Source organism: Podarcis liolepis, assembly GCF_965112155.1.
Source record: "Podarcis liolepis genome assembly, chromosome: 8".
In the NCBI taxonomy this organism is placed as follows: domain Eukaryota; kingdom Metazoa; phylum Chordata; class Lepidosauria; order Squamata; family Lacertidae; genus Podarcis; species Podarcis liolepis.
Genome location: NC_139560.1, coordinates 1,026,097 through 1,042,520, shown reverse-complemented (window position 1 = coordinate 1,042,520; position 16,424 = coordinate 1,026,097). Strand labels below are relative to the sequence as shown.

Genomic DNA, 16,424 nt, shown 5'->3' with positions numbered 1-16,424 from the left:
TAGTACATTTTAAATGAATAAAATGAATCAGAGTCAGACTTTACCTGCTGGGTTGTCATCAATTCATCATGTCCCACATAAAGTGGAGAATACACATCTCAGGGTAGATAGCTGGTCTTCAGCATTTGCCAAAAACTATATATTGACGCATCTCTCTGGGGAGGGACTTTCACAACTTCGGGGTAGCCACAGAGAAGGCCCTCTTAGGCTGCCACCACCCCGGACTTCTGTGGGAGCTGGAACTGTCAAGACAGCCCCTTCTGCTGATTTCTAATACCCAAAAGTGTCTGAAGAAGGCAGCTCTTTAGGTATTTGGGGCCCGAGTCATTTAGGGCTTTAAGCATGAGCCCCTTGAACTGGGCCCAGAAACAAACTGGTAGCCAGTTTTGGAGGGGGGGGGGTGTTAATGGGAGTTCTGAAAGCATCCCAGCCAGTGATCTGGCTGCTGCAATTGAGAGCAACTGAACTTCCAAAGTTTGCCAGAACAGCCCTTTTGTCCTTCCTCGGTTGTGGACTCTGATTCCAAACCACCACAATTAGCGGTACCATCCCTTGAGGCCAATGACCTTGATCACCTGCCACGGATTTGCAGTCCCTAAACTTAAAGAGCACAAGGTAAACACTCCGGGGCAGCATTTTCCCAGCTTTTTCCTGCCAGGGGAATGTTCAGCACCTGATGGAGGTGTTAACGGAGAAATCTGAGGGCTCCCTTGGACAAAAAACAAGGACACCAGCCAGGAAGACCAGAGCAAAACAGCAGCCAGGAGGCTTGGTCTTTATTGAAGACTGTTGTGACAGGACTCCCACCTGCCACCAGGTGGAACAAGATGGAAGCCCCAAACAAAAGAACCCCCCATCTTTATTAGCTGCCAATCCCCATGTTACTGTTGGGATATTTCTGTTCCACCTTAAAAGGGAGCAGGCTTTGTGAGTAACAGAGTCTGCGCATGTCCTGTTCACAGGATGTTTATGCTTGCTGTTTCCTTTCGTTTTCTCAGTTGGCCAGAGACGCTGACACAGAACGGTCATGTTTTCCTTTGTTCTGTTCATCGCTAAATAAAGTCTGTAAATATGCTCTTCTGCTCTTCTGCGGTGCAAGCTTTCTGGCTGTGTTTCTGCTGATAAACAATGTGCACAAGCCTGGAATGTGGCAATCTATTTCTAAGGCTTCGTGTCGCTAACTGCTGGATCTGCCTGTCTACGGGAGATCAATGGACGTCCGGCAGCCGGCTTGGGCCATGATGGACTATATCTCCCTGGCAGTTTCCCAACAACAAGGTTTCGGGCCCAGATTCACAGCACCTACAGGAGAGTAAAGCTGCAACAGACTGCGTTTGAGAGGTATGATGTGGGAAAAGCGAAAGAAGGGAGGCTTTTCTGTTTTACCTTGGACGGAGCCTTTGGAACTCCGGCAGCTTAATTGGCCTGGGAGCCGAGCCAGAGAGTTCGTGATTAATGGGCTGCCAAGATAAGGAGTCCTTGAAGGCATAAAAGGCTCACGGCTCAAGATAAAAGCTGGAATGGAGTTTTTCCACGCTTTTGAAGCTTCAGAGGCCACTCAGTGCCCAAAGGCAAATGCTGAATGCCCTAAGTTACATGGGCAGAATTATGAAACCTGGGCAAAATGGTGTGAGAGCTTGTTGCGTCAGTTTAGGGTGTGGCATACCGTTTCTGAGCCCCCCCCCCCCGGTTCCTCTGACAGAGAGATGGAAAGCCGATGATTCGAAGGCGATAGACGTAATAGTCTTATCCGTATCTCTTGAGGAAATTAAGACGCTGGCTGGCAACACCACTGCACGTGGAATGTGGAATGCTTTGATGAAAGCTCACAAGCCAGTCATCCCAGCCCAGAGTTTGACTGCATCGGAGGTCCTGGCTGTTTCCCAGAATGCGAGTGAATGCAGGGATGCTGAGGGCACCGGTTGCAAGCTGCAGGGGGAGCTGACCGTCACGTCATCCCAGGCAGCATTCCAGCCTCCAGAGGGAGCCAAGGAGTCGGCAGCTGAGAGCTCTGTTTCTCGTGAGAACCAAGGTCATCGCCTTTGCAGAGGCCGGAAAGGCAAAGGTAAACACAGACAGGCGTCTGCAGATGGCCAGGAGCAGAGGGAGGGTGAAGAGCCCGCGCCAGGGAAAAACAAAGCGTTGTTTACTGGCACAGCTTCACCAAAGGCTAAAGGCACGTCTGCTGACCAGAAGCAGGGGGGCAAGCTGCAAAAGCCCACGCCAGTGGAAAACAAAGCGATGTTTACTGGCACAGCTTCACCAAAGGCTAAAGGCACGTCTGCTGGCCAGGAGCAGCAGGGGGGCAAGCTGCAAAAGCCCACGCCAGTGGAAAACAAGGGTTTGCTGTAAAGACTGCTCCAACAGCCAAAGGCAGGTTTATTATCGATTCAGGTGCCAGCCGCCATATTTCGAAGGATCGCCACCTGTTTATCTCCTTCAAGCCTCAAGAAGGTGAGATCCACCTGGCTGATGGAAGGACGTTGCAAATTGCAGGAGAAGGGACTGTGAAACTTGCAAGTTTGCACACAACCATCAGCGGTGTACTTTATGTTCCAGGCGCTGCAAGCAATTTGCTAAGTGTTCCACAGCTTACTGGACGTGGTTTTCAGATATCCTTCAAGAGGAGCGTCTGTGTCATCAGTAAAGGCAAAGAGGACTATTTGCATGCAAAGTTTATGGATGGTTTATTCCATATAACTTATGAGGACACTGCTGTTGTATCTAATGCTGATTCTTGTTGTGTTGCACAAACTAACAAAGTTCTTCATGCAGGTTGCATTCATGATGCGCATCGAAGGTTTGGTCACCTCTCTTGGAAGGCACTGGCCAAGATGCCAGAGGTGGTTGAGAGTTTGAACATCAAACCCTGTAAATTTCACATGAAATGTGTATCTTGTGCAGAGAACAAGGTGAAGGTTGCTCCAAAAGGCAAGGAGTCTAGCAGGCAGGCCTCCAAGCCCTACCAGCTAGTGCATGCGGACCTGGTTGGTCCACTTGCGCCCTCTTTAGGAGGAGCAAGGTACTTCATGGTTCTAATTGATTCTTTTTCTAGGTACATTCATGTGTTTTTGCTCGAACAGAAATCACAAGCGTTTCCGAAGTTTAAGGCATTCTGTGCTTGGTTGGAGAATGCTCACGGTAAACGTATCGCCTCTCTGTTTACCGATCGAGGCGGGGAGTTCACTTCTCAGCAGTTTGAAGCTTTCCTGACTGAGAAGGGAATCCAGCATGACATGTCAACGCCCAGATCGCCATGGATGAATGGACTTGCGGAGAGAGCGAATCAGACATTGCTGCAAGGAATCAAAACCTTGTTGCATGATGCCAATCTCCCTGATAAGTTTTGGGGGGAGGCTTTGGGGAATTTGGTTTACAGTTTTAATCGCAGATTGTCATCACCCATTGGCTGTACCCCCTATGAGAAGATGTTTGGCAAGAAACCCAACACCAAACACATGAGAATCTTCGGTTCTGACATGTGGGTACACTCCCCACAAACCAACAAGCTTGGGAAGCGTGGGGCACATGGTTTGTTCATGGGGTACGAAAAAGGTGCATACAGGGTATGGATGACTAACTCTAAGTCCATTAAGTTCACAAGAAGTGTTGAGTACAATCCTAGGTGGGGGGGAAATGTGGGAATTTTCCAGAGTTACCCAGAGGAGGATGAAGGTGATGTCAAGCAAGCAGCTAAAGCTGAGGAAGCTGCTGAGGATGAGGATGATGATGATGATGATGATGATGATCAGAGTTCAGATTCCAGTTCAGTGGGTGGCGCTGCTGCTGGTGTCAGTGACAGTGATGACACAGCAGACTACCAGAGCGCAAAGGCCTCAGTCAGACCATCTGATGCGTCTGACAATGAACTGGAAGAACCACTGTTCACCATTGGTCATTTTTCTCCTAAGAAAGAGGAGATGAGTCCAGAAGACTTGCGTCTAGTACGTAGGTCTGAAAGGGCGACCAAGGGCAAACCTCCAAAGAGATTTGCTGATGAGTTTGCTAAGACAGCAACTGCTGTTCTTAGTAGCTCAGAGAAGGTGTGGGAACCTTCAAGCTTCAAAGAGGTTCAGGAGTTAACCTCTAAAGATGCTGAGCCTTGGCTTAATGCCATGAAGGCTGAAGTTGATTCCTTGAACAGGAACCAAACTTGGGAACTGGTACCGGTAGTCCCAGGAATGAGACTGGTTGGCAGCAAATGGGTCTTCAAGGCCAAGACAGACCAGAATGGCAAGGTAGTCAGACACAAAGCCAGATTGGTTGCCAGAGGTTTTTCACAGGTACCAGGACAGGATTACCACGAGACCTACTCACCCACAGTCAAATATGAGAGCATTCGGCTGATGCTCAAGATCGCTGCGGAGGAGAAACTGCATGTTTCCCACTGTCAGAGCTGCTTGAAGATCCTAGCTCACAGAGGATCACGCTAGCCAGCGGTCATTAAGTAAAAGTCTTTATTGAATTACAGTTTCCATTCTCACGCTGCTGCGCGCAACTCTACGCCTAGTGGCTAGGTCGGCGAAGCTCCGTCTGAGTCTCCGCCCTGTGTGCACCAACTTAATATCCTAGCCTTGCTCCACCTTTTCCTCCTGACTGTCCTCCTCTGGGTCCCTCTACCCCCCGGGGCTTCTTCCTTCCGGGATTCTTCTGACGCTGACCCAGACCCTCCTGCCTCCTTGCGCCGGGCTTTAGGACCTGGTTCCCTTTCGGGGCTGCTTACTGCGCCGCCTTCCTCTGCATTTGAACTTGGCGCGCGCGCCCAACCTTCCACTTTCCTCTCAACCGTTTCTTCGCTTCCCGATGGAGGTGTGGCCACTCCCGACTCATGTCCTCCCTCCTGTGGAGGTGTGGCCACTCCTGACTCATGTCCTCCCTCCTGTGGTGAGCTGCCAGCGCTTCCCCCCTGGCTCCCTTCCTCTTCCCTGCTTCCTGGCGGTGACGCTGGTCCCGATTTCCAGCTGCTCCCCCCTGAGTCCTCTCTGGCTCTGTCTTCCTGGGGTGCCCCCCTAGACTCCCCCCTTGCCCTCGCCACTGGTGCTCCTTTCTGTGAATCCTCTGATTCACTGGAAAGACTAGGAGATCTCGGGTCGTCGTCATCACTCATCTTTTCTTCTGCCTCCTCCCCTTCACTCTCTGTTTCCTCCCTTGCCCGTGCTTCTGCTCCTAAACCCCTGACATCCATCCCCCCCTCGAAGCCCCCCATTCCCCCCTCCCCTCCTTCCGGTGCTGGAGCTGGGTGCTGCTGTTGCAAAGGGACGAACGTCGGATATCGGTCGCTTCCCGTGGCGGGTCTCCATCTGAAGTCTCGCGGGTCTTCCTCCCTGCTCTCGTCGACGACAGTCACCTCCGCTTCCATCTCTGTGCCGCCGTGCTCGAAACCAGGGTCGTCCCCGAAAACGTCCATGTCCGTCTCTCCCTCACTTCCTCCTGTCGGTGTTGCTCGTCCTGGGCCTTCCAGCCATCGTCTGCGCCACTGCTCCTCTGGTCTATCGTCCCACCAATACGAGGGTTCTGATGCAGATCCCGAGGGTGACCCCTCCGGGGAACGGACGTCTCGTGTCGGTTCCTCGTCCGAGTCGAACCCCCGGAACGTGCTGGCCGAAAGCGTGGGCGTGAAAAGCCAGTCGTCGAAAAAGTCTGCTGGCATAGGTCTATGTGGGAAGAGGGCATGAAACTCGTCTTTGAGCAGAGGTTCGTCTAAGGCGTAGCCCGGCACCCAGCTGTTCGCACTGGCCGGGGTGCCCTCCTTGGCGAGAAAGTATTCTACCCCCTCTTCCCCCCATCTGGAGTCCAAAATCTCAGTGACTTCGTTGATGCGCTCCTTCTGTGCCACTCCCGCGTGCCCTGTTCTGTCTCTGGCCGGACTCGGCGCCGTTCCGGGTTCCTGGAACCTGTGCGGTGCCTTGTAGGGAGTGAGCACCGATCTGTGGAATACCGGATGCATTCTGGAACCCTCCGGAAGTGCCAGTCTGAAAGCTACCGGGTTGACCTGCTCTTCGACTTGGTAGGGCCCCAGTTGTTTATGCCCTAGTTTCTTCTTGGCCAACGACCTGGCCGGCACTGCGTGGGCTGCTAACCAAACCCAGTCTCCCACGTGGAGCTCTTCTCCAACCCTCCTGTGCTTGTCTGCTTGTACCTTGTATGCGTGCTTGGCCAGCTCCAGGTGGCGCCTCAGCTGATCGTGGACTTCCTGCAGCTCCGACGCGAACGCATCTGCTGTCTGCGGCTCCCCCTCCCCCATTCTTTCCAGTCCCGGGAAGGTTCTGGGGTGCCTCCCGTTGTTGGCGAAGAACGGCGTGACCCCCGTGGACACGTGCTTCGTGTTGTTGTAGGCGAACTCGGCAAGCGGCAGGTAATCCACCCACGTCGCAGGCTGTCGATTTGCATAACATCTCAGGTACTGCTGCATGATGGCATTGACCCGCTCTGCTTGCCCGTTGGTCTGCGGGTGTCTCGCCGACGCCAGGTTGATCTTGACGTTCAGGAAGCCCATCAGCTTCTGCCAGAAATTCGAGATGAACTGCCGCCCCCGGTCGGACAGAATAGACCGTGGCAGACCGTGAACCTTGAACACGTGGTCTATGAACAGTTTGGCGGTTTGCTCCGCCGTGGCCACCTTAGCACACGGAATGAAATGCGCCATCTTGGAAAACAGGTCCACCACCACCAGCACTGCCGTCTTGCCCCTTGAGCTGGGCAGATCCGTGACAAAGTCCAGGGCCACCCTTTCCCAAGGTTCGACCGGAGTTTGCAGCGGTTCCAACAGTCCGGCCGGCGGTCTGTGCACTGGTTTGGCCCTCTGGCAGGTGTCACACCTCGCCACGTAGTCTGCGACCTCCCCTCTCATTCCAGGCCACCAGAAATCCCTGGCTACTAATTCCACCGTCTTCTCCTTGCCAAAGTGCCCGGCCGTGGGCGCGTCGTGCAGCTGCTGCAGCACCTTGGCTCGAAGTTCGTCTCCCGGCACGTAGATGGCCCCTTTACGGATGAGCAATCCATCTCTTAGCTGGAAACCGTCGGCCGCTGCCTTGCCCCTTTGCACCTCTGCCATCTTTGCTTGTGCGAAGGAGTCCCCCTGCAACGCTCGTCGCACCGCCTCTAGGTCCACGGTCGCCGCGGCGCACGCCCACACTGTTGGTGCGAAGATGTGCATGGCGGCCGCTGGTGTTGCGTCCTCCAGATACTGTGGCTTACGGGAGAGAGCGTCTGCCATGATGTTGGTGTCCCCCGGGACATACTCTATTCGGAAGTCGAAGTTTGCAAAGAACTCAGCCCAACGTATCTGCCTCTGGTTCAGGAACTGTGCCGTGCGCCAGTGCTCTAGATTCTTGTGGTCCGTGCAAACCTGCACCGTGTGCTTGGCGCCGATCAGAAAGTGCCTCCACGCCTTGAACGCTGCGTGAATGGCCAGCAACTCCCTGTCCCAGATGGTGTAGTTCTGTTCGGACTTGCTGAGCTTCCTGGAGTAAAACGCTCCCGGTCGCCACACCCCCTGCGGGTCTTTCTGCAGCAGGACCGCCCCCACGGCTCTGTCCGAGGCGTCTGTCTCCACCCTCATTGGCTTGCTGGGGTTGACATGAAGCAGCTGCTCTTCCGACGCGAAGAGACGCTTGAGTGCCTGAAAGGACTGCTCCGCCTGCTCTGTCCAAACGAACTTCTTTTTCTTGGAGCTAAGCGTGTCAGTGATGGCCGCTGTCTGCATAGCGAAGCCCTTGATAAACTTGCGATAGAAGTTCGCAAAGCCGACAAACCGTTGGACCTCCTTCCGGTTGCGCGGACTCTTCCAATCCAACACCGCTCGAACCTTGGCGCTGTCCATGGCGAGCCCCTTGTCAGACAGCTTGTAGCCCAGAAAATCCACCTCCGGCACGTCAAATTGGCACTTCTCCAGCTTGGCGTAGAGCCTATGTTGCTTTAGCCTGCTCAGCACTTCCTTGACGTGTCCGTCATGCTCCTGCCGCGACTCCGAAAAGATCAGGATGTCATCTAAGAAACAGACGCACGTCTTGTAGAGAAGTCCTGCCAACACGTGATGCATAAACGCTTGAAAAACGTGGGAGCCATTTTGCAATCCAAAAGGCATAACTCTATATTCGTAGGTCCCCAGTGGCGTGAACATGGCTGTCTTCCACTCATCTCCTTCCCGCATGCGAATGAGGTTGTACGCCCCCCGCAGGTCCAGCTTGGTGAACACTCTGCCCTTCCGTACCTTTGCGAGGAGGTCGTCAATACGGGGCATGGGGAAGTCCGATGGCTTAGTCAGACTGTTCAAAATCCTGTAATCCACTACCAGTCTTTTTTGGGGCGTGTCCCGCTTCTTAACAAAGAATACGGGACTGCCCCCCACTGCCCTGGACTCCCGGATGAAGCCGCGTTGCAAATTATGATCAATGAACGCCTTGAGTTCTTGCAGTTCGTCCTCTGACATGGAATACAGTTTCCCTTTAGGCAGCGCCGCCCCCGGCAGCAGGTCAATTTTGCAGTCATATGGTCTGTGAGGGGGTAGCCTGTCTGCCTCCTTCTCGCAGAAAACTTCCAAAAATTCAGCGTACTTGTGGGGAATCGCTTGCAGCGTGCCTAGCAGCAGCTGTGACTCCTCTTCCTCTCCTTCCTGCCTGGGCACGATGCAGTGTTCAGCACAAAAGGAAGAGCCGAAGGTCAGCTGCCTCTGGTACCAAGCCATCGCTGGGCTGTGCTTGTCCAGCCAACTCATGCCCAATACAATGGGCGTGTCAGATAGTTGAGTGACGTTGAAGCTGATGATTTCTCTGTGATTCCCAAGTCGCATCACCATTGGTGGCGTCTGCTTCACCACTTGCCCCCCGAGCAGCTCCCTGCCATCCACCGTGACAACCTGCAGGGGCAGTGTGGCCGGCAGCAACTGCACAGCGTGCCTGTCGACAAAGTCCTGCCCTATAAAGTCCGCATTGCTGCCTGAGTCAATGGTGATTGGTACGTCCATGGTGATTCCATTGGGCAGCTGGAGAGACGCTGTGAGCCTCACTACTGGTTTGGGCGGGAGGGGGTTCACGGGCTGTAAAATCTCTGGGGACTGCGTCACTAACACGTCTGGCTGGGCCCCAGTGCCTCTTCCTCCAGCCAGACAGCCTCGTTTCCCTGCTGTGGTCCTCCTTGCTGTGTTGCTGCAGTCACCATTGCTGAGGCTGCAGTGAACTTGTGGGGCCTCTGGGGACACTCTTTCGCCATATGCCCTGGCTCCTCACAGACGTAACACTTCCTGTTCCCTCTAGGAGGCTTCGCTTTCACTGCTGCCGGTGCTAGGGCTCTGGCTGCTGACTGAGCCCTTGCACCTCCCACCTCCATAGGTTCGGCTCCTCCTCCTGGCGGAGGCGTGGATTGCGCCCGCGCTGCTTCCCTGGGAAAGAAGGAGGGGCCCCCGGCTGGTTCGCGCCCTCCACGCCCTTCGTCCCTGTTCCACGGACGTCCTTCCAGTCTCACCCCCACTGCCAGTGCCCTCTGCACGACCTCCTGGGTGGTTCGGGGTCTCTCCCCCCTCGCTATCTCATCTTTAATCGAGTTATGCAGCCCCTCCCAAAAGAGGTCTCTTACAGGAGCCGAATCTCTGTCCCATTCCAGGGCACTGACCAAGGCGAAAAAGCGGGCATGATACTGCCTGACGCTGGCCCTCCCTTGTCTCAGCCCATGCACCTCCTTCCGTGCAAGATCCACGTCAATACTTGATAAAAAACACCCATCCATTGCTTTAATAAAGGCATCTGCATTCTGTAGCGCCGGATCCTTATCTCTCCATAAATTGCGTAGCCATGCTCTCGCATCCCCATGCAGATGGGACATGATGAACCCCACTCTCTCTTGTTCATCTCTAAAGTCTTTATGCAGCAGTTGTAGTGCGCACAGTACGTCGGCTCTAAAGTTGGGATACTGTTGCAGGTTCCCATCGAAGTGAGAGACCAGCCCGCCTGTCCGTCTCGCCAACCCAATTCCCTCCTGCCGGGGTGTCTGCTTTGTCAGCACGTCTAACCTGACCTGGAGATCCCTGCAGGCTGCGGCTGCCTCCTCCTCTCTCTTCCTGGATGCGAGAGCCTCGGCGTTCAGTTGTGCCACCGCGTTTCTGAGTTCCTCTATCTGCTGCTCAGCCGTCATGTCGTCTGCCGTTCGTGAGCTCGCTAGTAGGCACCTGTGTCTCTCCCCTCCTCGAGGCTGTAGATGCCCACAAGTTTGAGACGGAGCTTACTGTCAGAGCTGCTTGAAGATCCTAGCTCACAGAGGATCACGCTAGCCAGCGGTCATTAAGTAAAAGTCTTTATTGAATTACAGTTTCCATTCTCACGCTGCTGCGCGCAACTCTACGCCTAGTGGCTAGGTCGGCGAAGCTCCGTCTGAGTCTCCGCCCTGTGTGCACCAACTTAATATCCTAGCCTTGCTCCACCTTTTCCTCCTGACTGTCCTCCTCTGGGTCCCTCTACCCCCCGGGGCTTCTTCCTTCCGGGATTCTTCTGACGCTGACCCAGACCCTCCTGCCTCCTTGCGCCGGGCTTTAGGACCTGGTTCCCTTTCGGGGCTGCTTACTGCGCCGCCTTCCTCTGCATTTGAACTTGGCGCGCGCGCCCAACCTTCCACTTTCCTCTCAACCGTTTCTTCGCTCCCCGATGGAGGTGTGGCCACTCCTGACTCATGTCCTCCCTCCTGTGGTGAGCTGCCAGCGCTTCCCCCCTGGCTCCCTTCCTCTTCCCTGCTTCCTGGCGGTGACGCTGGTCCCGATTTCCAGCTGCTCCCCCCTGAGTCCTCTCTGGCTCTGTCTTCCTGGGGTGCCCCCCTAGACTCCCCCCTTGCCCTCGCCACTGGTGCTCCTTTCTGTGAATCCTCTGATTCACTGGAAAGACTAGGAGATCTCGGGTCGTCGTCATCACTCATCTTTTCTTCTGCCTCCTCCCCTTCACTCTCTGTTTCCTCCCTTGCCCGTGCTTCTGCTCCTAAACCCCTGACACCCACCATGACATTAATACAGCTTTTTTGTACGGGATTTTGAACAAGGAGCTGTTCATGCTTCCACCTGATGGGATGGAGATACAGAAGGGAATGGTCTGTAAACTGCGGAAATCCTTATATGGTCTTAAGCAGAGTGCCAGGTGTTGGAACACAAAACTCACTGAGACATTGCTTTCTCTAGGTTTTCACCAGGGCAAAGCTGATCCATGTGTGTTTGTCAAGGAGGAGGGGCAAAACAAACTGTATTGTTTCTGTTTTGTTGATGATCTTCTGATGTTTTGGAAGAATCAGGCTTTTTACCAAAGCACCCTAGCTCAGCTGAAGGAGCACTTTGACATGAAGGATCTTGGTGAGGTATCCAACTATCTTTCTCTGCAGGTGGAGAAGGACCAAGCAGGTAATTTTCTGGTACATCAAACACAGAAAATTGCTGATGTGTTAACCAGGTTGAATTTGGTTGATGCAAACCCAGCAGACACACCGATGGTGACAGGTTACCAGGTAGACAGTACTGCTGAAGCGTTTTCTGACACAACGCTGTACAGATGCATTCTAGGCAAGCTGAATTTCATTGCCAGATGTTCAAGACCTGACATAGCTGTAAGCTGTAATCTGCTTAGCAGACATGTCAACAATCCTACGGTTCAGGATTAGAAAGCTCTGAAGCGCATAGCCCGCTATTTGAAAGGGACTATGCACTACAGGCTGAGGTTCACCAGTCAGAAGACTGGGGGTCTTGAAATCTTTGCAGATGCAAGTTTTGGAAGTGACACCACGGATGGTACAAGCACTTCTGGAGTATGCTACATGTACAACCACTGCCTATTTGACTGGTTGTGCAAGAAGCAGACAACAGTGAGCCTAAGTTCCTGTGAAGCAGAACTCAATGCTCTGTCATTTTCACTCATGGATTGTGAATGGTTGATGCAACTGTTTAAGGACATCAGGGTGTCTGTGAAATGTCCTGTACAAGTGTATCAAGACAATAGATCTTGTTTGGCTTTGCTGAACTCGGAGAGTTGCAAGCAGAGAACCAAGTACTTGCAGATTAAGCTACATCGTGCAAGAGAGTGTATTCAGAAAGGACTGATTCAGGTGTCCTACATGCCAGGAAATGAAATTCCTGCTGATCTGTTGTCTAAGGTTGTTAACAGAAAACAACTTAAGGTTTATGTACAAAAGTTGCAATTGGGTTGAACCACAGGTACTACAGGTTACACGGAAAGGGGGAGGATGTTGGGATATTTCTGTTCCACCTTAAAAGGGAGCAGGCTTTGTGAGTAACAGAGTCTGCGCATGTCCTGTTCACAGGATGTTTATGCTTGCTGTTTCCTTTCGTTTTCTCAGTTGGCCAGAGACGCTGACACAGAACGGTCATGTTTTCCTTTGTTCTGTTCATCGCTAAATAAAGTCTGTAAATATGCTCTTCTGCTCTTCTGCGGTGCAAGCTTTCTGGCTGTGTTTCTGCTGATAAACAATGTGCACAAGCCTGGAATGTGGCAATCTATTTCTAAGGCTTCGTGTCGCTAACTGCTGGATCTGCCTGTCTACGGGAGATCGTTGGACGTCCGGCAGCCGGCTTGGGCCATGATGGACTATATCTCCCTGGCAGTTTCCCAACAGTTACACCCCCCCAAACTACATCACTCATACATCACGGTTACATCAGGAAAGGGGAGGTCTGGTGGCAGGAATCTGAGCATCCTGGCCCCTGCCCCATGGTTCCCCTTGCCCTCCACCAAACACCCATCAAGTGGAACAAAAGAGATCTTTACATTTCCCTGTTTCCCAGCCAAGTTAATCCCACCCTTTTGTCTTCATCTGGGTTTATTATTTCTGGAATGGCTACCTGTCTGGCACTCAGGTATCAGGATGCCAGGGATTATCCCTCAGGCAGAGGGGCTGCTGAGTAGCTGAGCTCACATGTCTAGATGAATTTCTGAAGTTTTCCCAGTGAGCCAGTACAGAGATACATTGATCAGTGAATTCTTACATTTGGTATTGTGCAGCAAAGGCCTTTTGAATAGATAGGAAGAAACTGTGATGAAGTGATTGTGCTGATTTTGGTAGTTGGCTGCATGTGCATGATATCTGCTGGAGGGGCATCTCCCCCACCCCCAACCTATACATAAATTCCTGCAACAGAGGGAAAGGAAGATGTCCCAGGTGAGAGCCAGAAGGGATCACCTTTCACTGTGTGGGACAAGATCTACCTGTGAAAGAGGACTTTGCATTCTTTCTACTGTGTTTAGATGATGGTGGTGGTGATGATGATTCTAATGTACTAGGAAAAGTTTTAATACCATCTTATTTTTTTTTAAAAAAGGAACATCCAGCACCGAACTGGTTAGCAGGGCCCAGTGATGCTCTCTGCTCTGCCAGAGATGCCATCCATTTCACTCCACCCTGATTTTCCTGAGGCTGTGGAGCTCTGGAAAGCCTTTGTGCCAAACAGACCCCCCTCTGTCTGAGGCCACAGGAAGAGGGGTGGGGAGCTGCGTCACGGACAAACTCGGGACCAGAGGGCAACCCAGGGCTCGTGAAAGCAGGCGTCCTCTTGTGAGCTCTGTGGGGTGCCTCTGGGCCGACAAACGCCCTCCCTGCAAGGGTGACCCACCAGGGAGGTGTTTACTACTAAGGCAGGGCTGGAGCGTGCCCACTGCCCTGGTGCTGTTGTGTCTTCTGCTGCAAATCCACACCATGATCAACTCCCACCCGGAAACCCATGTCCCCACTGTGTTAAGGGGTGATATGATAGCCATGTTCAAATATATAGAAGGATGTCACATAGAGGAGGGAGAAAGGTTGTTTTCTGCTGCTCCAGAGAAGCGTACATGGAGCAATGGATCCAAACTACAAGAAAGAAGATTCCACCTAAACATTAGGAAGAACTTCCTGACAGTAAGAGCTGTTTGACAGTGGAATTTGCTGCCAAGGAGTGTGGTGGAGTCTCCTTCTTTGGAGGTCTTTAAGCAGAGGCTTGACAACCATATGTCAGGAGTGCTCTGATGGTGTTTCCTGCTTGGCAGGGGGTTGGACTCGATGGCCCTTGTGGTCTCTTCCAACTCTAGGATTCTATGATTCTATGAAGCACGTGTGGATCCAGAATTGGCCTCCACAGTCACTTACGGACTCATTGTTCAAACCGTGTTTATGGAAGACAATCTTCCTCGGCTATGAGGGATCGCCAAAGAAGAAAAGAAGAAGGTGTGCCTAAGACCATCATAAGAACCCTGCTGGATCAGGCCCATCTAGTCCAGCATCCTGTTCTCAAAATGGCTGAATGAGCAGTTGCCTGTGGAAAACCTGCAAGCTCAGGATTCGAGCACAAGAGCAACTCTCCCCTCCTGTGGTTTCCAACAAGCGGTATTCTGAACCATCTTTGCCTCCAGCGGACTACTACTCAGTGTGGCCAGTCTCATCCTCCGTGAATTTGTCTAACCCCCTTTTGAAGCCTGTGGCAGGGAGTTCCATAGTCGAATCATGCGCTGCCCTGAATATTCCCGCATTCATCTTCCTGGGATGTTAGGGGAGAGGGAAGGAAACTTCTCCCTGTCTGCTGCCTCCGGGCCATGCACCGCTTTCTAACCTCCTGCCTCTACTCCAAGCCAAGGAGCCCCCAAGGCTGCAACCTTTCCCTGTCCGCCACGCCCCCCGGGAGGCAGGGTGTGACATCTGCAAGCTGACAGATGTGGCAGATCTGTGGTGGGAAGGAGGAAGCCCATCATGTGCTCCTTCTGATCAGCTCCGCTTGGCTCAGTGGAGCAGGGAGCCCCAGGGGCCAGGAGGAGAAGAATGAGCCTCCCTTGAGCAGGTAGGAGGTCAGCCTGGGGGGTGCTGCGGGGGGGGGGTCTGGACGGACACTGCAGGTGGTAGCAGTGAGGGGAGGGAGAGGCTTGGGGTAAATGCAGGGGCAATCTGGCAGCCTCTCTGCCCCTTCTGTTTGGGGAGGGTTGTTTTAACCCTCCTCACCTGCCGGAGAGCCTTTCCACCTTTTCCTCCTCCAGCCCCCCAGAAGTTAAATTTCTACAAAATGCAGTTTCGCAATGTTCCCTTCTTTAGCCATTCCCTGTAATGATTGATTCGGCATTCTTGAGCTGGGGAAAAGGTTATGGATAGTTTACTTAGACTCCCGGCTTCAGAAGGCAAGCGCAACAAACAGATGGAGTCAGGATGGCGCCTTCACTGAACCACAGAATTGCAGAGTTGGAAGGGACCCCCCCCCAATGGTTCCATGGAATTCAGGGTGATCCTCTGGTTTCAGAGCAAAGGAGTTCCACGTCCACAAAGGGGTCCCCATTTTCATCTACCTGGTGGGGGGACAGAGACACAAGGTGGTTGGGTTTATTAGCAGTGTAAGTCAGAGTTGCTCTTTAAGGTAAAGGGACCCCTGACCATTAGGTCCAGTCGTGGGAGACTCTGGGGTTGCGGCGCTCATCTCACTTTATTGGCCGAGGGAGCCGGCATACAGCTTCCGGGTCATGTGGCCAGCAGGACTAAGCCGCTTCTGGTGAACCAGAGCAGCGCACGGAAACGCTGTTTGCCTTCCCGCCAGAGTGGTACCTATTTATCTACTTGCACTTTGATGTGCTTTCGAACTGCTAGGTTGGCAGGAGCAGGGACAGAGCAAGGGGAGCTCACCCCGTCGCGGGGATTTGAACCACCGACCTTCTGATCAGCAAGCCCTAGGCTCTGTGGGTTAACCCACATTGCCACCCGCGTCCCTGTTGCTGTAAGCCACACCTTAATTCCCAGGCAGAGGGGTGCTGGGTCTTAACCTGACGGCAATTTCCCTGCCTGGAGAAATCATGGGCCCCCCGACCACCAGATGGGGTTGGGGCCCTCGGCTGTCACTCACTGCCAGGGGGAAATAATCTCTGCCATTCCCCACCAGCACTTTGCTGTGTGTGTGTGTTTTTGTGTCTACATCTGTTTTCATAGAATCTTAGAGTTGGAAGGGACACCAAAGGCCATCTAGTCCCACCCCCTGCGATGCAGGAATCTCATTTCTCTGTTCATTTTTCAGTCACAGTTGTGAGGAAGCTGTTGAGAAAAACTGAAATTAAAAATTCAAAACAAAACGCTTCAGTGGTGCAATTTAACTCCCCATCCACCCCTGAAGGCAGTGGGGCTTGCCTTTCTTTAGGGAAACAGCCCAAGGCTGCTAAGGGGTCTAATCTAGGCAGACAGTAATGCCTAATGCCCTGGACTGGGCCAGGGGGTGGGGGGGGGCAAATGGCATCTTCTACCTTTTAAAGAAAGTAAGGTAAGAAGACAGTGGAAGACAGGAGTGCCTGGTGTGGTCCATGGGGTCACGAAGAGTCAGACACGACTAAACAACAAGGTAAGAAAGAAGAAATAGAAAAGGTGAGAGCAGCAGCAGCAGTTCTTAATATCCAAGAAACTAGGAGGCAGCTCCTGGGGCATCAACAGGTGGTGGGGTTTTGGGG

At 52.9% G+C, this 16,424-nt stretch overlaps 1 protein-coding gene across 1 annotated transcript in view; it reads left to right on the top strand.

Moving 5' to 3' along the window:
* Positions 1–16,424, top strand: part of SLC52A2 (solute carrier family 52 member 2) — a 40,163-nt gene that overhangs the window by 15,607 nt on the left and 8,132 nt on the right. Inside the window, exon 11 of the mRNA XM_083518400.1 lies at positions 14,664–14,788. Within this exon, the coding sequence (XP_083374526.1) occupies positions 14,664–14,788 (125 nt within the window). The remainder of the gene's footprint in view (positions 1–14,663; positions 14,789–16,424) is intronic.